Raw genomic sequence first — 25,416 nt, forward strand, 5'->3', positions numbered from 1 at the left:
AAGTTAAAAAAAAAAAAAAAATACTCGCTTACCCACTTCTCTGCAACTTACACTGGAAAAGATCAGGGTGAAAAATTTCCTTTTTAAAAGGCTAATGCCGCGTACACACGAGCGGACTTTGCCCGGCGGATGGGATTTCGTCAGACAATTCGATCGTGTGTGGGCTCCAGCGGACTTTGTTTTCTCAAAAGTTGGACGGACTTAGATTTAAAACATGTTTTAAATCAATCCGTTGAAATCGAGTCCGGTCAAAAAGTCCGCTCGTCTGTATGCTAGTTCGACGGACAACAAGCCACGCTAGGACAGCTATTGGCTACTGGCTATGAACTTCCTTGTTTTAGTCCGGTCGTACGTCATCATGTACAAATTCGACGGACTTTGGTGGATTGTGTGTAGGCAAGTCCGTTCATTCAGAAAGTCCGTCGAAAAGTCCGCCGGGCAAAGTCTGCCGTAAAGTCCGAATGTGTGTACGCGGCATAACTCCACCTTTTTGGACAATGTTACCCATTACCCCCGTACTTATGGTGTAACAGGTTGCATACCACACCATTGGCTCCTGCTACTGTCAATCAAATCAAGTTAAAAATAAGCAGGGGGTGTGGCTGTGCCACGCTGTGTTTCTATGGATGCACACTGCCTGGCTCGGGAATGCACTCATATGTGTGCCGCTTGCTATGGGGGCATGCTCAAGGGAGGAGGAGAGGACAGCACCAGTGGGGGGACAGCACCAGTGGGGGGACCCCAGAATAGGAGGTAAGGGGCCGCTCTGTGCAATATCCTTGCACAGAGTGGGTAAGTATAAACCTCCTTTTTCATTTTAGGTTAAAAAAGAAAAAAGACTATAATATCACTTTAAAAATGTAACATGGATAAACTATATGTAAAGTAGGAGAAAGTTCTCTGCTCGCTTTTCTTCATGTCAGCTTTAGTAGCAATGCTTAAAGTGTAAGTTCACCTTTTCACAAAAAATGAAAAGGTGAAACACCCACCACACCCCCCTTCCTGGTCTCTGCTGCACTTCTGTAGGTGATTCTCTTTCCACGCAGCTGATGCAATGGTCTAGGGCTGTTCGAGTTTACAAGCAGGTGACTGGCTGCTAGGACCACGCTGCATCCTAACAACCAATCGCCAGCTTGCAGCTCTCGCCCTCTGGCCAGACCTGCTGTACCTCCTCCCTGTCTTTGTAAGGTAGGACAGGAAGGGGGTGGCGATGTGAAGGGGGGTTGAGGACATTAATGGGATCACTGAAAACTGTAATGGAGGGACTCAGGACAGTTAAGGAGGGGGGGGTGGGTCTCAGGACAGTTAGGAAGGAGGGGGGGTGGGACTCAGGACAGTTAAGGAGGGGGGTGGGTGGGACTCAGGACAGTTAAGGAGGGGGGTGGGTGGGACTCAGGACAGTTAAGGAGGGGGGGGGTGGGACTCAGGACAGTTAAGGAGGGGGGGGTGGGACTCAGGACAGTTAAGGAGGGGGGGTGGGACTCAGGACAGTTAAGGAGAGGGGGTGGGACTCAGGACAGTTAAGGAGAGGGGGTGGGACTCAGGACAGTTAAGGAGAGGGGGTGGGACTCAGGACAGTTAAGGAGAGGGGGTGGGACTCAGGACAGTTAAGGAGAGGGGGTGGGACTCAGGACAGTTAAGGAGAGGGGGTGGGACTCAGGACAGTTAAGGAGAGGGGGTGGGACTCAGGACAGTTAAGGAGAGGGGGTGGGACTCAGGACAGTTAAGGAGAGGGGGTGGGACTCAGGACAGTTAAGGAGAGGGGGTGGGACTCAGGACAGTTAAGGAGAGGGGGTGGGACTCAGGACAGTTAAGGAGAGGGGGTGGGACTCAGGACAGTTAAGGAGAGGGGGTGGGACTCAGGACAGTTAAGGAGAGGGGGTGGGACTCAGGACAGTTAAGGAGAGGGGGTGGGACTCAGGACAGTTAAGGAGAGGGGGTGGGACTCAGGACAGTTAAGGAGAGGGGGTGGGACTCAGGACAGTTAAGGAGAGGGGGTGGGACTCAGGACAGTTAAGGAGAGGGGGTGGGACTCAGGACAGTTAAGGAGAGGGGGTGGGACTCAGGACAGTTAAGGAGAGGGGGTGGGACTCAGGACAGTTAAGGAGAGGGGGTGGGACTCAGGATAGAAATTGGGGGATTGAGGACAGTAATGGGGGTCAGGAACGCATTTCACACAATCCCCACCCACAGATATGTGAACCTAACCTAAGAAGATATGGGGGGGGGGCTGTGATAAGAAAGATCAGAGTCATCGCACAAACATGCGATTCGGACCTCTGCTGGAAGAAAATTTTTACGGACTTCTGTGAGATTTAATATCCCTGGTGTAGGGTGTTAGTTGACCCTTTAATTTTTTTTTTGTGAAAGGGTAAACCTACCAGAATTAAACTGTGCTAAAGTTTTTTTTTAATTTATTTTTTTTATGGGCCCCTGCAGGTTTACGCCATAATGCGCTAGTATGCACATGTATTAGCACATTATGACAAACTTACCTGTCAAATGTTGCCCTCTAGTCCTTTTTTTGTTTCCTTTTTTCAGTGTAATATCACTTTAAGAGAGAGAAAGCTTTGCTTTTTTTTTCTGAGGTGGTGCTAAAAACTAACATTTACACAGGGTGCCAACCAAGCAGAAGGAGCACAAAATAGAACATTTTATTCCCTCTTAAATCTGAGGGATTGCGAAGTCCTGAGTCGAAGGTAATAACTAATCTAAAAAAAGGACAGTTGCTGGAAAACCGCAGCCTAAGTGCACCACAATCAACACATCCTGTGCTGGCCGTGGTGTGCAGGGCTGGTCCTCAAGAGATGAATCCTTTCATCCACACCCAGACCAGTCATTTCCTGTTGGCTGTGTGGGCATTTCTCGAATTTTATTTTTTTTTTTTTTCGAAACAAGCGAGGTCCAAGAAATTTTCCACGTTCATGACAGCGCTGTCACAGAACAGCTCTCAGCATTTTCAGCCAAGCTCCAAAATTAATCAAGCTCCAAACGAGGGAGCAGGCTCTCAAGAGTTCCCGTCAGTCACTTTTGCTGTTAATAACGTCTGATTCCGTCCTATTTTGCTGTCACAACAGAAGGCAATTATCCGGCAAGAACTGCCAGTCTTGTGTTAATAGCACTGGCTCCGAGAACGGTGCTGCTGAATGGGGCTACGCTCCCATCGCTCAAGGAGCGGGCTTGGCATGTGCCAGCAGGATCGTGCCCCAATCCCCTTGAGTGTGCCAACAATCTGGCCAATAAATTCATGTTAGAAGACTAATAAAGAGTTACTTAAAAAGTGAAAACAAAAGCAGTCTAAACAAAATCCAGAACTGCATTCTAACCCATCACAAGCACAACAACCCCTGTTTAATCTACATCTGCCAGCTCTGCCGGGCTTCAAAAAAAAAAGGCAGCTGTGAGGAGACACGACCAAGAACGTGAGGAAATGATGGAATCCACGTCAAGCAATCTGCGCGGTCCGATAGGAGTGTGGTTGTGTCCTGCAATGTGTGACTGTAATAATCCAGAAAGTGCCACTGATGTGTAGAAAGGAAAATCCAGCTCTTAGAAAACATTGGGAAAAGCAGATCTGTGCAAGAGCGAACGGAAAGGCATTTTGGAGGCAAAAGGACCGGCGCCTAATAATTCGAGAGAACTCTGATTGTACGGGGGAACTCGAATTTCTGTCATTTGTGATATTAACCACTTCGCACCTGGGGCCATTTCTGACACTTCGCTCCTACATGTAAAAATCTACTTCTTTGTTTGATAGAAAATTACCTAGAACCCCCAAACAGTGGCGTCTCCAGCTTTCATATTTAGGGGGGGCACATGGGGGGACAGGGACAAAAATAGGGGGGGGCAACTATAAAATGCAAATATATATATATATCTCCTGGGTCCCTTTACTACAATCCCACAACGGGCCCTTTCACATGTTCTGCAGTGAGCTCCCTTCCTACTGTATTGGGGGCCCCCCAGGGTGGCAGAAAACAAGAGATATATGTCACCAGCATACCAAGAAAATATAAGGATCCAAAGCAATGGGAGAACTATCAGGGTTGCAAAGGTTGTCTTGCCTTCTGGCCCTGGTGTTCTGCCACTGTGGGGTTCCCCAGCCTCCTCTTGCTGTCCTGCCCCTGCTATTGACAGCGCTGGTCTGGCATCTCTTGGAATTTACCGGCTGGTTCTCCTGTCCTAAGGACAGCAGAAATCAGTCTGTTTTTTCAGTAACTGAGAGTCCTGGGGGAGTCCTTCCTGCAACTCGCTCTTCTCCCTGCCAATGAGGATGCAAGGGGAGGAGCAGGGGATGCAGGGGAAGGAGCAGATTGGGCGGCCGTGGTTGTGTGAGCGCTCGCATTATGCAGTGTCAGCAAGCAGAGGGAGGGGGGAGGAATCACCCGCAGGAGCTGACTGGGGACGCTCTCCCTCTCAATAGTGTTACTCCAGTGGCAGCCCGAGTAAGATGGGGCTCATCCGCTACGGATGCAAACAAAAAGACATTGCCCCCAAACATTATATATTTTTTTTAGCAGAGACCCTATAGAATAAAGTGGTGGGTGTCGCAATTTTTTTTGGTCACACGTTATTTGTGCAGCGGTTTTTCAAACGCAATTTTTTTGAAAAAAAAAACAAAACTTTCATGATTTAAAAACAAACCAAACATTAAAGTGTTACAAAACCCAGTAATATGAAAATAGTTAAAGTGATAGTAAAGCTTTATTTAAAAAAACAAAGAAACAAACATGTCATTATGCGCAAAATCACTGATTTTCATTGATTTTTATTGATGTAGTTGTGAACACTATTAGGTTTTGCTGCATTTCCACTTTAGTATTTTTATTTTTATCAAGTTTGCTTATAGTATCGCAAAGAACCACTATAAAACATTTTTCTAAACATGTCATACTTGCCTCCATTGTGCAGCTCGTTTTGCACAGAGTGGCCCTAAACAACGTTTTCTGGGGTCCCTCGGCGGCTCTCACAGCTCCTCCCCACATCAGATAACCCCCCCAGGAGAAGCGCTCTCCCAGGGGGGTTACCTTGCGGGTGTGCTCCCGAGTCCAGCATTTGGAGTCCATAGCCGCCAAATGTATGACTCGGCCCCACCCGTTCCGGCACATGCATCATTGAATTTGATTGACAGCAGCGGGAGCCAATGGCTGCGCTGCTATCAATCTATCGAATCAAGAGCCGAGAACCCTGGGCAGAGGCACAGCACGTCCCCGCCAGGTGAAGTTCCAGGGCTCAGGCAAGTAAAAAGGGGGGGCCGGTCACTGACAGGTGTTTTTTCACCTTAATGCATAGGAAGCATTAAAAGGTGAAAAAACACGAGGGTTAAAACCCGTTTAATCCGCCCTCCTACAGTTTATAAATCTGCTTTTTACATTAAAATACTGCCACTATATACCTTTTTGGATGATCTGTATACCATGGTCACATGATAAACTGCACAGTTTCTCCAATGCTGAAAGTTCAGGCAGGAGGAGATTTCCACTGCAGCCTATATACACGCCCACATGTGTGATGTCAATATCATGTGACCTGGCTAGCTCTCAGAACAAGTAAATGTTCTCTCCAGCATAAAAGACGCAACTTAGCATGTGCAGGTTGGCTACCCTGCCTGTGTTAGCTGGCCTTCCCCAAATAGACCTTCAGGAGAGGGAGGATCTGTGCATAAAGGATCACGCAGCCTTTTTACACAATGCAGAGGATTAACCCCTTACGTTTGACAGTGAGTATAACAAGCATGCAATGCTGCATATACAGACCGATTTTACTGTTGTGGGTTTAGTAACACTTTCAATTTAGCCCAATTTTTTATATAATCTGAAAGATGATGTTACGCCAAGTAAATATATACCTAACATGTCACACTTTAAAATTGCGTCTGCCCCGTGGAATGGCGGCAAACTATGGTGCTTAAAATTCTCCATAGGCGATGCTTTAAACGCCTTTACAGGTTACCAGTTTAGAGTTGCACAGGGGGTCTGGTGCTAGAATTATTGCTCTCGCTCTGACGTTCGCGAAAAGTTTACTGTATTTGCTTTGGAAGAAAAAAAATCACTTCTAACGTTGGGTGTCCCACGTATGTGGATGTTGCTGCATTATGTAAAACTATTAGAATAGTATATATTAGAATATTAGAAGTTTTTTACATTTTAGAATGGGGTGCCTCAAGACTGTCCATAATTTCAAAGGGTGCCTTGACTAAAAAAAAAAAAAAGGTTGAGCAACACTGATCTAAAAGTACCCTAACAGTTAAGGTTCTGAGCAAAAAGGTACTGAGTGTACATAATGGGGCTGTGTGGAATATAAAATTTACAAAATGGCTTAAAGTGAATGTAAACCCAATGTCATCCTTTCTAAACTACTGCTATAGGGGTTATCTATAAGGATATAAATGCCTCCTGCATGTATCTTTACCTGTCAAATGTCTCCCCTCTGTCTGTTATGAGACCCGAAAAACTGCAGATTCTGTGGGCGGGTCTGTTGTCTGGAGCTCGGTGGGTGGAGTCGTGATGTCAGTAGACTCCCCGCCCACCTCTACACTCCCCTTGTCAATATGCATTTTCTCCTGTGTATTTCTTACACTGAACTTCTGCTATGATCTCTAACATCCAGTGAAAAGACAGGAAAGTAACCACATGACTTCAGCATGCCAAATCATGCTGAGGTATGGAACAGCCAATCCTTGCAGAGCTGCTGAAGAAAGGAGTGGGGGAGGGAATTAAAAAATAATGCAGGTCTTAGGCTAGTGCACAAGATATGTAAATCACCTGTCACTCACAGCAAGGGGGAGGATTGGACAAAGTTTTTCTCAGTTTGTCAAGTTTTATCTCACTGAACAATAAAAGAGGATTGCTCAGAGATGGATTAACTCTGTGTGGCAAGACTGGGCTCAAATGATAGGAAATCTTATACTCTACAGTATGATATCAAAAAAAGAAAATTTGGGTTTACATCCACCTTAAAGAATGGGGCTGGGCAGAATAGGAAGCATATAGCCTGGTATACAGACTGAGAAGTGCAGAATAGGGAAGGTACAGCATGGCATACCGAATGAGGTGGTGTGGAAAATGAAATGTACAGAATGGTATATGGAATGAGGCATTGCGGAATAGCCAATGTAGAGCATGGTTTACAGAATGAGGAGGTGCGAAATAGAGAACGTACAAGACTATATACGGCATGCTCCCTAAAACACAGCATATTGAATGAGGCAGTGCGGAATAAGGAAAGTACGGCATGTTTTATGGAAGTATGCATTGTTGAACAGAGAACATGCAGCATGGTAATGGTTATGAGGTGTTGTGGAATAGGAAATGTACAGCACTGTACACAGAACAAGGTGGTGACGAATAGGAACATACAGCACTACAGAACAGGGCTTGGCAGCATAGGGAATATACAGCGTGGCATATGGAATGGGGTGGTGAGGAATATAAACATACAACATATGGAATGAGGGGTTGGCGCCATTAAGAATATAAAGAATGGCATATGCAATGAGGGGGTGCGGCATAGGGAAAGTAAAACATGGCATACAGAATGACGCCCGGCTGTATAGGGAATGTACCGTATTTGATACAAAATGAGCGGGTGCAAAATACGGATCGATCAGCACAGCATACGAAAAGAGGGAGTGCGGAATAGAGAATGTAAAGCATTGCATACAGAATGAGGGGCGCGTAAGAGGAAATGCACTCCTGATCCCATCCAGACTTTAACATGCGACCCACACAGGATTAGACAGTTACCAATCGCAGCTGTCATTTGTAAACACAAAAGCCAGCAGAGGAAGACTTCCACTACTTACTTCTGCCATGCACTGCAATAGAGGTCATCAGTCAAGAGCTGACTGTGCACAAATCCTGTGCAGGTCCAATGCTGATGGAGGCCTGGATGAAGATGTGCATCAGATAGCATGCGGCCGGACCCCTTTCCCCCTCCTCACCTGACAACACTATGCCCAGGGCAGCTGCCTCTCCTGCCTCAACAGCCCCACGTCCCCTTTCCAGCCCTGTCTACTAGTGACCTCAGATAAACTAGAAACCTTGTCTACTGGCTGCAACCTACACTGGCTCTAGAAGTACTTTAGACCTCATCACTGAGCTGATAGACTGTAGTGTTCTGCCAATACTGTTGCAGTTTACTGCCTTTTCGCCATGGGGGCCTACTAGTAAGTCTGCAGAGACATGGGAGAGGCAACGGGGGCAGTTGGACCCAAACTTGGTTAAAGGTATTGTTATCCTTCAACTGTCTGTGTAATTGGATTGTGCTAAAACCCACTCAGTTTTCATTAATCTAAGCTCTCTTCAATCTGTTACATCAAGCTCCTACATGTGGGAATGAGTAAGCTTCCTAAAGCCTGTACTATGCATCTTCCTCTCTCTCTGCTCAGTGTGTCACCAATCAGTTTAAAATTCCATGGCAGGTCTGAATATGATTGGTGGCTGCAAGTACCCACTTACTGCGTACTTACTTTGATTAATCATGTTCTCTAAATGCAAGTAAACTGGAAGCTTACAGCAGGTGACAAACATTACAATAAAGAAAGTAAAAGGGGTTCCCAGATCTCAAAATTAATTCTAAAAAGTGTGAGGTGGACTGAACAGGCTGGTTATATATACACTGTACAGCATTTGTTTTCAATTTTGACTAGCATGAATTTTTCATTCTGGGAGGAGAACAGCTGGGGGAGGCAATGGTCAAGAAAGATCTGGATGTTCTGGTAGATCATATAAATAATAATAGCATGCAATGCCAAGCTGCAATTTCAAAGGTAACAAGATATTTTCTTGTATAAAAGAGGTATAGACTCCAAAGAGGGATAAAAGTATTCCCCTTGTACAATTCATTAGAAAGACCTCATCTGGAATATGTAGTTCAGTTTTGGGCACCAGTTCTCGAAAAAGGTTTTCAGAGGACTGGAGAAAGTGGAGAGAACCAAACTAAAGGGCAAGAAGATGCTCAGCTATGAGGAGAGATGAGCTGAACTGAATGTATTCTCTCTTGAGAAGATGAGATTAAGGGGGATATGATCACCATGTATAAATACATAGGTGGTCCATATAGAGAACTTGGTGTAGACTTGTTCACTTTCAGGTCATTGCAAAGGACAAGGATACAGGCATTCTCTACTACTACTATGCTCTACTCTAGGCTTCTTCACAATAATGTGGAATAGATTTCCCCAATAACTAGTTCTGGCCAGCTCAGTAGATTTAAAAAAAGTGCTGGATGCATTCCTAAATGCGCAAAATAGTTGCCCCAGGATAAATCTGATCGTCTCCTAGTGGATCAGGAAGGAATTTTTTTATTCCAGCTGGGACCAGGCTTTATTGGTGGTTTTTTTTTGCTTTCCTCTGGATCAATTGTGGGTATAGGGTTCTGCATACGGAGGTTTTCTATTTGTTTATTTTTGTTCGATAGATGGAACTTTTTTTCAAATCTAGTTCAACTAAACTATGTAACTTTAATCTGTATTACCAATTCACTAATGACCATAGAAAGCTTCGGCTGTTGCTCCAGGTTCTCATCCCAGACTATGGTGGCTCGCACTAATTGGTGCAGGCGTGAAGACAGCTGGTCCCGGCTCTATGCCCACAATCTATGGGAAGAAAATAAAAAAATGGTGCACACCAACTAAGTTGATGAAAGTGGCCTCCAGCCTGGCTCCATGTGGGCCACTCCCAATTCAACAAAGCTTAGTCACGTGGGTAGGGTGAAATGCGCCAATGAGTGGCCTGGATAAAGCCACTTTGATCAGCCTGACATTTGGGCTTTGTTGGTGTGCGCAGTTTTGGCTTTTCTTCCCGTAGACTAATTCACTTTTGACTCAAGCTTTTCCCAAACAAAATTTTGGTTGTATGTTATTTTTAGGTAATTAAAATAATGTGGGGTATTTTTGGATGCTTGAGATCCCAACCCCGAATCTTAACCAGAAACTGAACCCCAAAAGATAACCAAAGTCTTTAACTAAATCTAATAATGTGAAATGTTAGTACTAAATTGTAGTGCACCAAACCTTGTACACCTAAAAATCTGGTGTCCTAAACGATCAATAATGGGGAGCCGTGTTATGGTGACTTGGGAGTTGAGATATACTATTCTTTTAGCAACTTTGTATCTGATTGGATGGACTGTGCCAAATAATGTTAATGGATGGAGGATGGCGAAACTGGGGGTACACAGAGGTGATAATATGCTGTATGTAAGCACATGATAAGCAGCATACATACATATAAACAGGTTTTATTGTGTATCCCAGAAACAAGGAATCTATAGGGCTTGCTTTTCAGAAGGAAAAAAAAATCAATATGGGTCATATTTCCCACTCTAAACAAGGTCTGCAGGAAGTCTGCCAATAATAATGCTCTTATTACTTTACTGTGGAGGATAGAGCAATGTTCTAATCATTAAATATTCATTGTGGTCATCTTCCAAAGGAGAATACTAGTGAGAGGGCAGTGTATATTGAAACCTGCTCACCAATAAAACATTTAGGAGCATTTATAATCCTTGCAACATATGCACATATGTTTTTCACATGCTATATATATGATCTTTGGCAGTGGCACAGAAATGGGTCTTTTGCAATAATCCCTACAACATGGGAGTCTCATTATAAGAATGTATGCTTGCTGCTGGGTCCCTACCGCACCCAAGTACCAAACCTCATGGCCCCTGTAGCACTGCATGTCTGACCACACTATTTAAGCCTTGGAAGTCAGTGAGACTCTCAAGGTGAAAAAGAAATCACTTATATTTTTTTTTTTTTATATTTTTCAATGAAAAACTAACAAATCTTTTGTGGACACTCACAAGAAATGTCTCAAAGTATTGATCCAATATTCCCATGCCTCTCTAGCAAATGGAAGTTAAAAAAACACATAGGGAAAAGCACATTAGAAACTCCAGAGCTGTCTCTTTCTTCCCCTAAATCTCTACTCTGCTCACCCAACCCTCTTCTCTGATCCTCCTCACTTTCCTGCTCTGTGTAATGGTTTTGCACAGAGCAGCCCTGATCCTCCTCTTCTCGGGTTCCCTGCTGGCACTCCTGGCTGAATGCCTCCATAGCAAGCCGCTTCCTCCTCAGTGGTTGTGATTGACAGCATGGCGGTCAGGCCATGGCTCCCACTGCTGTGTCTGAACCAATGAGGATGAGAGAGCCGAGAGAGGCTTTGCTCTCATGCACATCATTGGATCGAGATCAGGCTCAGCCAGGGTTGCCAACCTACTGGATTGAAATTTACTGACACGACACCAAAAATTTACTAGCACAGCCAAGTTTTTACCGGCATTTTCAGAATTTAAAACAATTACAGTTTTAAAGTGTTGCTAAACCCAGGATTTACTATATCTGGTCTCCCACAGTACACAGAACATGGAAATGCAATAGTTTTAGTAAATATAAACTGCCAAATACCTTTTCTTATTAGCAGTATATAGCAGTCTTGTGACTTCTATCAGTGTCTGGTGAAGCTTGTAGGGGGAGTTTTCATACTGCACTATCAGGATCCAGGACCCCTGACCCTTCGCCTGGACAATGCTGATTGGCTCTGTGCAAGTATAAAGGAGGGGGGGGGGAGCTGAACCCTGAATGAAGGTTTTTTTTTTAATCTAATGCAAAGAATGCATTAGGGTAAAAACATTGTACCCTTTACAACCACTTTAAACTACAGGCAAGCCTATAATTAGCCTTACCTGTAGCTGCACTGGATATCTCCTAAGCCTGCACGGTTTAGGAGATATCTCTGTATTTGCATGTGCCGACGTCATCGGCACATGCGCACTTAAGCCAACTGAAGCAATGGCACGTTTGTGCGGGAGTGACATCATCACGGTTCCGGCCAATCACAGCGCCGGAGCCACGATACCCGAAAGTAACCCCCAGGAGAGATGACGCCGGCCGGAGGGGGAGACTAGGACAGCTGCGAGGGGGCTTTGTTCTCGGGTAAGTAACTCATAATGTGCTAGTATGCTATGCATACTAGCTCATTATACCTTTGTCTTGCAGGGTTTTTTTTTTTTTTTACCCGGGTTTACAACCACTTTAAGAACCACTTTAAAAGAGAAGTATGTTCTTTTTGATAGAATCATACTTACCTAGGTGGATACTGCATCTGTCCCCCGCTGGCTCTAATACTGAGAACTGAGCGATCAAACACCCCCAGTCACTCGGTTCTCACAGCTCCCTGAGCAGAGAACTACTGACTGTCATTCACCGGCTCTCTGCTCTGTCCCCCCCTCCTCGCTCACTGGAGTGCTGGGCTGTGGAGGGGGCAGGAGCGGGCAGCTCAGGATCGCTTAATGGGCTGAGCCGGGTGCCGGTCCAGGCGTGTGGGTGGATCCCAACCATATGGTCACGATCTTGCCTGAGCCTGTACCGGCTTCTGGGATGTCAGCCGACAGCAGGCTTTAACCCGCTGTCTGCTGAAAACTGGTCATAGGAGTACAGAATGAACTGCACTCCTGTGATCCACAGGTGAAGTACAACCAAACGAGCTTTGCCTGTACTCCTTGAACATCAGAGAGAATATTGTGGACTGTACATTTTCTCTCAATTACTGGTCATTAGCATAAACCTGTCATAAGTATCATTGACTATGTGATACTTTACAAATGCTCTCTTTTTATGTAAAATTATTAACTGTGACAATGATCAAAAGTTAACTCCTAATCGTGAAAACATTTTAAATAAAAAATGACAAAGTGAAGATGGAACCTCTATGGTTAGATGCACTTTTAGCAGTGGAGAACCATTTCACCATCTTCTCGGTTTATGGACAAGGGTGAAAGTCAACACAAGGGGATGAAGGGCATATTAGAGAGACAATGAACAGGCACAGGCTCTGCACCTGGACTGTTGAGGCTTTTCCAGCCATCACCCACACACTTAAGATGTGTCTTTCAATTAAAGTGAACATTCTACAGTTTCCTCTTGCGCGCACTGCATCAGACCAGCATCTGCCAGTAATGGGACACATCTGGGCGTTGACTCAACCCATGTTCACCTCGCAGTAATTGAATTATTCTTCTAATGACAAGAACTTCAAGCACATGTAATAAATGCTAGTCTCCACTCTTGAAGAATAAGCTGTACCATCTTGTGCTCCTGTTTTGCTTGCTAAGTAATATTTTGGTGATGATGGATTTTGCAGTATTTATGCTGTGCCTGGGATTTTCTCTTAAGTCGCTCTACTGTGCAGTCTGGAGAACAATGCGCTTGGTCATTTGTAAAAATGATCTTAAAAATTTACCAGATTTGCAGTTTGAGTTAAAGAATTCAGCTGAGGCAATCTGCATCTAAATTAGCCAAATAACATGATGCCAAAGCAGATTGAGAACAAGAAGATCCCTTTTTTTGTGGGGGGGTGGGGGTTATTGGGCTGAATGCCTCCAACAAATAGAAATATTCTAATACCCCTTCCCCTGACTTCTCTGTCAAGATTGTTGGCACAACTATCAACCCATCCCCGCATGGCAGGGTGCTAGGAGTAATCCCTGTCTCTGAACCCCCCTTTCAGCCCCACATCCAATCACTGTCCAAAGCTTGCCGCCTCAACCTCCGCAACATCTCCAAAATCTGCCCCTTTCTAGCCAACGACATCACAAAGCTTCTAATTCACTCCATGGTTATCTCTCACCTTGACTACTGCAACTCCCTCCTCATTGGATTACCTTCCAATAGACTATCCCCCCTTCAGTCCATCATGAATGCTGCTGCCAGACTCATCCACCTTACCAACCAATCAGTGTCCTCCACCCCTCTGTTTAAATTCCTCCATTGACCTCACCCAACAAATTAAATTCAAAATACTAACAACAACTTACAAAGCCATCCACAACTCAGCCCCCCAGCTAAATCACTAACATAGTCTCAGAATACCAACCAAATCTTTCTCTTTGTCCCACCCAAGACTTTCTGCTCTCTAGCCCTCGTCCTCTTCTCCCATGCTCACCTCCAGGACTTCCCCAGAGCCTCTCCCATTCTCTGTAACTCCCTATCCCAATCTTTCAAACTATCTCCTACTCTGTCCACCTTTGGGTGATCCTTGAAACCCTATCTCTTCAGAGAAGCCTATCCTGCCTCCATGACCTAACAACTGTACTTTTATCTTCTCCATCAGCTCATCCCCCACAGCTTTTACTTTTTTTTTCACTTAACCCTTCATTTTAGATTGTAAATTATAATGAGCAGGGCTCTCGGATTCCTCTTGTACTGAATTGTGTTGCAACTGTGTTGACTGCCCTCATGTGCTGCGCTCTATATAAATGCTTTAGAACAGGGATATGCAATTAGCGGACCTCCAGCTGTTGCAGAACTACAAGTCCCATGAGGCATAGCAAGACTAACAGCCATAAGCATGATACCAAGAGGCAGAGGCATGATGGGACTTGTAGTTTTGCAACATCTGGAGGTCCGCAAATTGCCTATCCCTGCTTTCAATAATAATAAAATAATAATAATCTGTATTTTAATACTAATAACAGCCACAGTACCCAAGAGGATCCTGTGCCTATTATCAGCACAAGGGGCGGTACTAACAGTCAATGAGAAGTGTTACGTGTGCTGGTGCCACCTGCCCTTTGCCTCCCATATCCCATATAGAGGGTTAAATACAGCCGCTGGACCTGTCATAGGCACTCCTCAAAAGCGGCAACTATGCTCATCCTTTCTACCCCCCTCCTTCTTTCATAGAAGCCTTACCAGAGCTTCCAGCAACAAAAAACATTTTATGAATGGAGGAGACGGACAATTTACACCACACAATCTATTTTGACAGGTACGAAGGTACGAGTGCATTGCCATGCCATACTCCTGTCCCTGTGTATAAGTCAAACTTGGCTGTGTGAGTCCATACAGCGGATGTGCTTCCTTTCATTCATCCAATACAAGCCATTCTCTGATTGGGCAACTTGACACTTACTGGCAGTGTTTGATCTTGCCCAACCTTTCTTGTTGGCCACCTAGGATGATGATGGGCTATCTTGTCAGCAAATTAGTATAGATGGGAGATGGCGAGAAAACTTCTTCACTACAAGTGCTAACAACCCAGCCCCGCAGGTCGGTGCTACTACAGTGATAGCCAGGTCATGTGGGAGTGGCTTACCCTCTGCACACAGACAACAGAGGACCCCCCCCATGTCATTGCCCCTCCTCCACATCACTGCCCCTCCTCCCCACCTATTCCAATCAGAGAACATCCTGTATTTATTATTAAAATACAAGGTATTCTATGAATAGTGGCAGTGCAGAGTGAATGATCCTCTGTAGTCGGTGGCCCAGCCGTCTGCATGGAACCTGAGTAAAACCCAGAAGATCGCAGCGATCAACGGTCCGGCTATCCCCTACTCTTGCTACCTTCAGGCGATCCCTGAAAACTCATCTCTTCAGGAAAGCCTATAACGTCTCCAACTAATCTCCTACCACTTCCATCAGCTCATTCCCCACAGTTACAACCTTTTGTACCACCTGTCCCACCCTATTAGATTGTAAGCTCTTCTGAGCAGGGCCCTCTTAATCGTCTTGTATTTTATTGTATTATAACTGTATTGTCTCCTTTTTATATTGTAAAGCGCTACGTAAACTGTTGGCACTATATAAATCCTGTATAATAATAATAATTGTAGTAGCGCCAGCTACTATAGCCATTTCCAACTCAAAATTTCAAGCTAAATAAAAGAGCCATTATATGTTCTTTCCTAACAACTGATAATTAATATTGCTTATTAATCTGAAAATGGGAACTTTTATTCATTGCATAACGATCTATAGTCCCGTGAGGAAGAGCCCAAGCTAGAAGAATGCAACACTGTACAAGAATGAAGTCTGTTTCCTGCTGTGAATGACGATGACAATGGGATTCCTGAAAAGAGAACACAGGCTTCCTCAAAGCCACATTCACAATGAATTTCTGACAGTTCGGGCAGCCAGCTAATACACTGCATGTGAATAAACATATGCAAACAATGTAGATAAATACCAAAGGCAATGAAGAAGATTAAGAACATTTTGGGAAGCCACATTATGAACGTCTGCTCTGCATCAGTTGTGACCTGCCCAACCCACATGCTCGGCCTGAATGCAGACAAACAATTAACCCTTTTGCTGGGTTCATTTTCTTTTTACCACGTCCTCCAGCTGGCAGAAGCAACATCTAAAAGACGTCATAGTATTCTGATATTAACTGAATATGCTGCAAAACCATCACACTGATGTCATATCCTGTGTAACTGCACACAAGATAAAACACCTAACAACTCATTAGGAAAGGTTAAAGGGCAACTGCAGCCAAGAATTTAAATAGATACAACAAGCTACGATCCAAGGAAAAAAAAAACTAATTGAGGCAACATTGGCAAAGTTTTCAAACATACCCAAATGTGCCAAACCTAGATTGATTAACCACTTGACCTCTGGAAGGTTTACCCCCCTCCATGACCAGGCCATTTTTTTGCAATACGGCACTATTTTAACTGACATTTGCGCGGCCCATGCAATGCTGTACAAAAATTACATTAAAATAGAGCTTTCTTTTGGTGGTATTTGATCACCACTGTGGTTTTTATTTTTTACCCTATAAACAAAAAAAAGAGCAACAATTTTGAAATAAATAACATTTTTTACTTTCTGCTATAAAACATATCCAATAATAGTTAAAAAAAAAAAATGTAAAAACAAAATAAAATTTCTTCATCAATTTAGGCCAATATGTATTCTGCTACATGTTTCTGGTAAAAAAAAAAAATCGTATATTGATTGGTTTACGCAAGTGTTACAGCGTCTTCAAACTATGGGATAGATTTATGGAACTTTTATTTATTATATTATAATAGTAATGGCGGCGACTGCGATATTGTGACGGACAATCAGACACTGACACTTTTGACACTTTGCTGGAACCAGTGACGCTAATACAGAGATCAGTGCACTGTCGCTGTACTAATGACACTGGTTGGGAAGGGGTTAAACATCTGTGGTGATCAAAGGGTTAACTGTGTGCCTAGCCAGTGTTTCTGTGTACACTGTGTGCTGCTTTCACTAGGGGAAGAGATGGATTCTAGTCCCTGCTTTACAGAGACACTGTCAGAACTCAGATGTCTGGTTTACATATACATGGCATATCTCAGTTCTCTGTGTATTGCCGACAATTGGCAGGTGCCGGAGGACATTGAGTGTCGGGCACCCGCAGATCGGCTCCTGCTGTGAAAAAATATATATATATATAAATCTAATTAATATATAAATATATATATATATATATATATATATATATATATATATATATATATATATATATATACACACAGTGGGGCAAAAAAGTATTTAGTTAGCCACCAATTGTGCAAGTGCACTTAAAAAGAAGAGAGAGGCCTGTAATTGTCATCATAGGTATACCTCAACTATGAGAGACAAAATGTGGAAACAAGTCCAGACAATCACATTGTCCGATTTTTGAAATAATTTATTTGCAAATTATGGTGGAAAATAAGTATTTGGTCCCCTTCAAACAAGCAGGATTTCTGGCTCTCACAGACCTGTATCTTCTTCTTTAAGAGGCTCCTCTGTCCTCCACTCATTACCTGTATTAATGGCACCTGTTTGAACTTGTTATCAGTATAAAAGACACCTGTCTACAACCTCAAACAGTCACACTCCAAACTCCACTATGGTGAAGACCAAAGAGCTGTCGAAGGACACCAGAAACAAAATTGTAGACCTGCACCAGGCTGGGAAGACTGAATCTGCAATAGGCAAGCAGCTTGGTGTGAAGAAATCAACTGTGGGAGCAATAATTAGAAAATGGAAGACATACAAGACCACTGATGATCTCCATTGATCTGGGGCTCCAGGCAAGATCTCACTACGTGGGGTCAAAATGATCACAAGAATGGTGAGCAAACATCCCAGAACCACACGGGGGGACCTAGTGAATGACCTGCAGAGAGCTGGGACCAACGTAACAAAGGCTACCATCAGTAACACACTACGCCACCAGGGACTCAGATCCTGCAGTGCCAGACATGTCCCCCTGCTTAAGCCAGTTCATGTCTGGGCCCATCTGAGGTTTGCTAGAGAGCATTTGGATGATCCAGAAGAGGATTGGGAGAATGTCATATGGTCAGATGAAACCAAAGTAGAACTGTTTGGTAAACACAACTCATTGTGTTTGGAGGAGAGAGAATGCTGAGTTGCAACCAAAAAACACCATACCTACTGTGAAGCATGGGGGTGGCAACATCATGCTTTGGGGCTGTTTCTCTGCAAAGGGAACAGGACGACCCGTGTAATAAAAGAATGAATGGGGCCATGTATCGTGAGATTTTGAGTGCAAACCTCCTCCCATCAGCAAGGGCATTGAAGATGAAACGTGGCTGGGTCTTTCAGCATAACAATGATCCCAAACACACCGCCCGGGCAACGAAGGAGTGGCTTCGTAAGAAGCATTTCAAGGTTCTGGCCTAGCCAGTCTCCAGATCTCAACCCCATAGAAAACCTTTGGAGGGAGATGAAAGTCCGTGTTGCCCAGGGACAGCCCCTAAACATCACTGCTCTAGAGGAGATCTGCATGGAGGAATGGGCCAACATACCAGCAACAGTGTGTGACAACCTTGTGAAGACTTACAGAAAACGTTTGACCTCTGTCATTGCCAACAAAGGATATATAACAAAGTATTGAGATGAACTTTTGCTATTGACCAAATACTTATTTTCCACCATAATTTGCAAATTAATTCTTTCAAAAATCAGACAATGTGATTGTCTGGATTTGTTTCCACATTTTGTCTCTCATAGTTGAGGTATACCTATGATTACAATTACAGGCCTCTCTCATCTTTTTAAGTGGGAGAACTTGCACAATTGGCAGCTGACTAAATACTTTTTTACCCCACTGTGTGTATGTATATATATATATATATATATATATATATATATATATATATATATATATATATAAAAACACACACACACACACACACACACACACACACACACAATTCTGCACAGGAGAGCCGGCCTGTGGCAGTAAAACTGCTAGGGGGCAGATGTAAAGTGCTTGCAATCAGGCTTTGATAATCTGCTAGACACAGACATGGTGTTTGTGTATATAATTAGGATATTCACCATAAGATGCTAATCACAATTTTAAGGGGATTTCCAGAAAAACACCTAATGAATACATTTCATTCAGAAGAAACGGTTGGTTATCACTGTAAAATTCACAGTAATAAGCAATCATAGGGTCTAAAAAAAAAATCCTGATCACCTCAGAAGAGTAGTACAGTTTTACTATGGTAAAACTCTATTGCTCTGCTCACTGTATATAAAAAATTGTAATAAAAAGAAGAATGTAATTAAAAAAAAAAAAAAAAAAAATCTATTTATATCTACATTTAAAAAAAGTAATTTTTTAGTACATACTGTCACCAGTTAGGTTCCTGATCACCACCACTTTGGTTATATGGTGACACTGTACTTCACTGGTGACAGGATGTTAAACATTGTAAAAAAAAAAAAAATGTAATTTCCATATTTTCCCCCAAAAAATTTGACAAAAAAATAAATAAATCACGACTTCACAAAACTAGCCATGCCTCTTACTAAATACCTTGGACTGTCTACTTTCCAAAAAGGGGTAACTTGGGGGATATTTGCACTGTCCTGGGGTCTTCGGAGATAGGCCTTCAGGATTGATCAATTTGATTGATCAATTTTCAGATATATACCATGGTTTGTGGACTCTAACTTTCCTACAGATGAAGGCCCCTTTCACACTACTCGCGACTTCAAAGTTATCAAGTGCCAAGATAGTCCAAAATCAAACTTTTCAGGACGTGCGTAGGCCAGTGGCAGCAATTGCTCTCGCACCTCCACTCCCTCATTCTTTCAATTCAAAGTCGCGCACAATTTTGCAGCGATTTCAGGGAATGCCTGTGTAACTCGCATCAAAGTCAGACCAAAGTAGTGCAGTACTTCAAAGTACTTTGAAGTCGGCACGACTTGAAGTCGTACTAATATGAATGGTTGTCATTGGAAATCATGGGGAACGACTTGTCGTGAGATTTGCAGTCCCAAGTCGCAGGACAAGTCATACAAGTGTGAAAGGGGCCTAAATAATATACACTGATTTGGGTTATTTTCAGGAAAGAAATCTAGCAGTATATTTTTTGACCTACATTTATGGAGAATGATTATTTACAAAAATGTTATAACAAAAACTAAGAAAACACATTTTGTTTTCAAAATTTTCAGTCTTTTTTCCATTTAGCAAAAAAATAAAAATAAAACAGTGGTGATTAAATACCACTGAAAGAAAGCTCTATTTGTGTGCAAAAAAATAATGAAAAATTTAATTTGGGTACAGTCTTGCATGACTGTGCAATTGTCAAAGTGCGATAGCGCTGAAAGCTGAAAATTGGCCTGGGCAGCAAGGGGGTAAAATTGTCCGGTATTGAAGTGGTTAATTGGGGTTTGCATTACTGCCAACGTTTTTGGAAGTGGGGCTTTTCTATAGTTCTTATACAATTGTGTTAATTATGTATTTTCACAGTTAAGATTTCAGTTTGTCAAGTGCTGCAAACAGTAGCAGGAAGGAAGTCCTGCTGCTTCCTACAAAAGAAGTGTGGGAGGTGACAGTCCCCGATAGAACTAGGTAGGGCACCCAAAGCAAAATGAGACGATTTTTAGTTTCCTTGAAAATCCCCTTAAGGTTTGTATTCTGCACAAGGTTTGCAATAACCAGGACTTTGCAATATTTTTATTACAGCTTTACTTTGGTAGGGACTTCTTGTAAAGCACAGGCAGGAACTGACATTTAAATCATATTCTCCATATCCAGAAAATGGAACCGGTCACCCAACTTACCTACTGGACTGGCACCAGCTCCATTTGGCACAGAGATGTCCGATGAACATAACATTACACCTGTTAAGAGAGAAGAACATTTGTTATTGAACAAGACTAATGGCAGAGAATTCAATCAGCGGACTGCATTTTCTCCCGATCACTGTTGCATTAAAGACTATAGAAAGGCACAGCCTAAACAAAGAGCCATGCAATACTGTAAAGAGTACCAGTAATTGTATACATTTATATATGCCTAGCTTGGATGAGCATCTAAACCAGTGGTGCTCAGCCTTTCTATTGCCATGAACCCTTGATAAAATTTCCCAAGTTGTGGGGACCCCGACAGTAAAATTATTTTCGTAGCGTGGGTTGTGAGCACCCAAGGCAAGACAAGTAATTAGCGCCCCTAACCCACAGAACATTTAGCGCTTCCCCGAGTCCCTTCCACTCTTACAGGGCGTACACACGGTCGGACTTTGTTCGGACATTCCGACAACAAAATCCTAGGATTTTTTCCGACGGATGTTGGCTCAAACTTGTCTTGCATACACACGGTCACACAAAGTTGTCGGAAAATCCGATCGTTCTAAACGCGGTGACGTAAAACACGTACGTCGGGACTATAAACGGGGCAGTGGCCAATAGCTTTCATCCCTTTATTTATTTTGAGCATGCGTGGCACTTTGTCCGTCGGATTTGTGTACACACGATTGGAATTTCCGACAACGGATTTTGTTGTCGGAAAATTTTATATCCTGCTCTCAAACTTTGTGGGTCGGAAAATCCGATGGAAAATGTGTGATGGAGCCTACACACGGTCAGAATTTCCGACAACAAGGTCCTATCACACATTTTCCGTCGGAAAATCCGACCGTGTGTACGGGGCAGTACAGTATTAAATCCCCTTATGGTACATTTTAGGATGTACCACTCTCTTTTCTCCTTTCTTTCCCTTTTATCTCTCTCTAACCTAATTTCTCATTTTTTCCACAATCTCTCTCGCTCTATCCGTCTTTCTTGTTTTTTTATGGTTTCTCTCCTTTCTTCTTTGTTCCTCCCCCTCTATTCCGCTCTCTTCCATGTATGAATGAGTGGCAGTGCTGGCAAGGAGTTGGGATAAGTGGCAGTGTTGATAGCTGATAGGGGGGATGGGACGAGTGGCAGTGCTGGGGGGAGTTCTGATCAGGTGTCTCGCAGCAGTGACATCTATGCCTAAATCAGGAGATAGGGTCTCCTCCAGTCTCTCCCATTTATGTTCCTCACCAGTCAGCTGACCTCTAGTCTCCGCCCCCCCCAGCCATACCGTGAACTGAATGGGCAGCCGCGGGCTCCAGGGACAGCCCTGCTGGGTGGTTGCGAAAAGGCTGGGAGAGCAGCGCGGGCTCCAGGAACAGCCTGGGATTCAGCAAATTGGCATTCGACCCCCCCGACGGGGTCGCGACCCACAGGTTAAAAACCACTAATCTAAACTAAATCAAAAGCTGCAAAAACTATCATTAAAAATAAAAAAAAGTAAATTATATTATAAACTAGATAACCAAGAACAGAGATGGAACTGGTGCTCTAACACAGAACCTGATAATCAGTCGTCCATGGACCACTGATGATCGATGAGAAAATATTGGTGGTCCCCAGGGGTTCTGCCGTAATTCAATATTGTGGCGGATATAGAACGCCCAATGTTGTTTCCAGTGGTGTTCTCAATGCGCTGACAATCAATACTGCCAGCGTGCATAGATACCTGATGCCTCCTCTGTAGTTCTGGCTCCTGTGAACTCAGAGGGAGGTGCAGGGAGTAGTGCAGAGAACGGAAGGTGAAGGAGGGAGGGGACTTCCAATGGCAGCCCTGATCACAGACTGTGGGAAGGAGCACAAGCACATGGCTGGATAAGGAGGTGATATCCAATGATGAGTCTTTGTAAGGCAGCAGTGTGATGCAGAGTGCGAGGGGGGGGGGGGGGGGTTGGCAGAGAGCCAGAGCATTGTGTGTATAAGGCAGCAGCATGACCCAGGGGGAGGGTGGCAGAGAGCCGAAGCATTGTGTGTACAAGGCGCGTAAAATTCATGTTAGTGGTCTGCAGGATTCATATTTGTGAGTTTAGTGGTCCATGAGGTCCGAAAGGTTGGCGACCACTGGTCTAACAGACCACATGGCTGAAATCAGGCCAAGGGGCAAGCACAACACACACACGGTTAAACATTTCTTTTGTAGTGTCCTATATAGACGGTTTCTGTAGTACTTTGAGCTGATGACCCTGCCTGTCACTGAGTTCAGCACATATGAAGCATGGACAGTCTATATGGTTTCCTGTGGCAATAGATCCCTGGTGCCCAATCCGTGGCCCTTTGTCACTTTTAGTGGCCTTCAAGGCTACTGCAGACACTGATCTTCCCAATTGCCCTATTATAGCAGTGATTTCTAGCAGCCTCATGTAGCATGCCCCCCAGTGTCTAACAATTCTTATAGCATATTCACAGTCTTCTTCAGGTTGTCTGCAGTCTCTGACCATCTCCTGCATTGTGTCTGCAGTCTCTGACCATCTCCTGCATTGTGTCTGCAGTCTCTGACCATCTCCTGCATTGTGTCTGCAGTCTCTGACCATCTCCTGCATTGTGTCTGCAGTCTCTGACCATCTCCTGCATTGTGTCTGCAGTCTCTGACCATCTCCTGCATTGTGTCTGCAGTCTCTGACCATCTCCTGCATTGTGTCTGCAGTCTCTGACCATCTCCTGCATTGTGTCTGCAGTCTCTGACCATCTCCTGCATTGTGTCTGCAGTCTCTGACCATCTCCTGCATTGTGTCTGCAGTCTCTGACCATCTCCTGCATTGTGTCTGCAGTCTCTGACCATCTCCTGCATTGTGTCTGCAGTCTCTGACCATCTCCTGCATTGTGTCTGCAGTCTCTGACCATCTCCTGCATTGTGTCTGCAGTCTCTGACCATCTCCTGCATTGTGTCTGCAGTCTCTGACCATCTCCTGCATTGTGTCTGCAGTCTCTGACCATCTCCTGCATTGTGTCTGCAGTCTCTGACCATCTCCTGCATTGTGTCTGCAGTCTCTGACCATCTCCTGCATTGTGTCTGCAGTCTCTGACCATCTCCTGCATTGTGTCTGCAGTCTCTGACCATCTCCTGCATTGTGTCTGCAGTCTCTGACCATCTCCTGCATTGTGTCTGCAGTCTCTGACCATCTCCTGCATTGTGTCTGCAGTCTCTGACCATCTCCTGCATTGTGTCTGCAGTCTCTGACCATCTCCTGCATTGTGTCTGCAGTCTCTGACCATCTCCTGCATTGTGTCTGCAGTCTCTGACCATCTCCTGCATTGTGTCTGCAGTCTCTGACCATCTCCTGCATTGTGTCTGCAGTCTCTGACCATCTCCTGCATTGTGTCCGCAGTCTTTGACCATCGCCTGCATTGTGTCTGCAGTCTCTGACCATCTCCTGCATTGTGTCTGCAGTCTCTGACCATCTCCTGCATTGTGTCTGCAGTCTCTGACCATCTCCTGCATTGTGTCCGCAGTCTTTGACCATCGCCTGCATTGTGTCTGCAGTCTCTGACCATCTCTCGCATTGTATCCAAAGTCTCTGACCATCTCCTGTATCATTACCATAGTCTTTGACAATATCCTGTGTGCCTGCTGTCTCTGTGGCCCATTGGTGACGTTGAGGGCCACACTTAAGTTCCCCCATATCAAGAAAGTTGACCACCACTGCTATAGATAAACAGCCAGTAGCATCAGTCAATAATTATTACCCTCCAAACAGGGATTAGGAATAGGTTTCTCAGACTTGCCCCAAACAGCTATCATGTCCTTGTGGTCTCATGTATCTCATATCACCTCAAATCCTGCTTCTTGCACTTTTCTAGACCTTCATTCCCAAAGTCGCTGCTAGTCCTCAGAGTGATAACAGTTAGCAAGATGACTGATACTCCTGCAGGCTAAGGGCCAAGGGATACAGAGAAGTTTTGTAAAAAGGTCAGAGAGTGATGCCCCTTGTGGTCCTGTGAATACCAGCCTGCACAAAAATCTAGGGGATTAAGCCTAATTTCACACTGACAGCGGGAATGAAATCGTGAACTCACACAATTTCATTCCTGCATGTCAGTCCAGACTTCGGGGGCGATTTAAGAGACCTCTGTGCGGGTTTCTGCACAGATGTCTATTGAAATCGCATCCAATAGGTCGCCAAAAATGGTACAGAAACTACTTTTGGGAATCGATGCAGCGTCACACCGATTCGGATGGCACCATTGCCAGCAATAACCGCCGATTTGGCATGCGATTTGACATGTCAAATCGCATGCCAAATAGCTGCAATGTGAACCAGGGCTAAAGGATGATAAAAACTACACTGAGCATCCTATATTAATATAGTTCATTGGAGCTTTAACAAATCATATAACTTTCTGAAAGTTTACGATGCAAGTCAGAGATTTTCTTTTCTTCATAATCCATATGCAGATGTCTAAACTGTTGCTCAGAACCTAAAATAGATCATATAGAGCTAGATAAAAGCAAAAAAAAAAAAAAGAAAGCTTTACAAATCAAAATCAATTGGTCTTAAATTACG

The 25,416-nt window shown here is 44.0% G+C and overlaps 1 protein-coding gene across 7 annotated transcripts in view; it reads right to left on the minus strand.

Moving 5' to 3' along the window:
- MEF2A (myocyte enhancer factor 2A) overlaps window positions 1–25,416 on the minus strand; it is a 271,262-nt gene that overhangs the window by 21,833 nt on the left and 224,013 nt on the right. For all 7 annotated transcript variants that reach the window (XM_073618380.1, XM_073618383.1, XM_073618384.1 and 4 more), the window contains one exon: window positions 20,861–20,920. In XM_073618380.1, coding sequence (XP_073474481.1) covers window positions 20,861–20,920 — 60 coding nt within the window. The remainder of the gene's footprint in view (window positions 1–20,860; window positions 20,921–25,416) is intronic.

Source organism: Aquarana catesbeiana, linkage group LG03 (assembly GCF_042186555.1).
Source record: "Aquarana catesbeiana isolate 2022-GZ linkage group LG03, ASM4218655v1, whole genome shotgun sequence".
Lineage (NCBI taxonomy): Eukaryota > Metazoa > Chordata > Amphibia > Anura > Ranidae > Aquarana > Aquarana catesbeiana.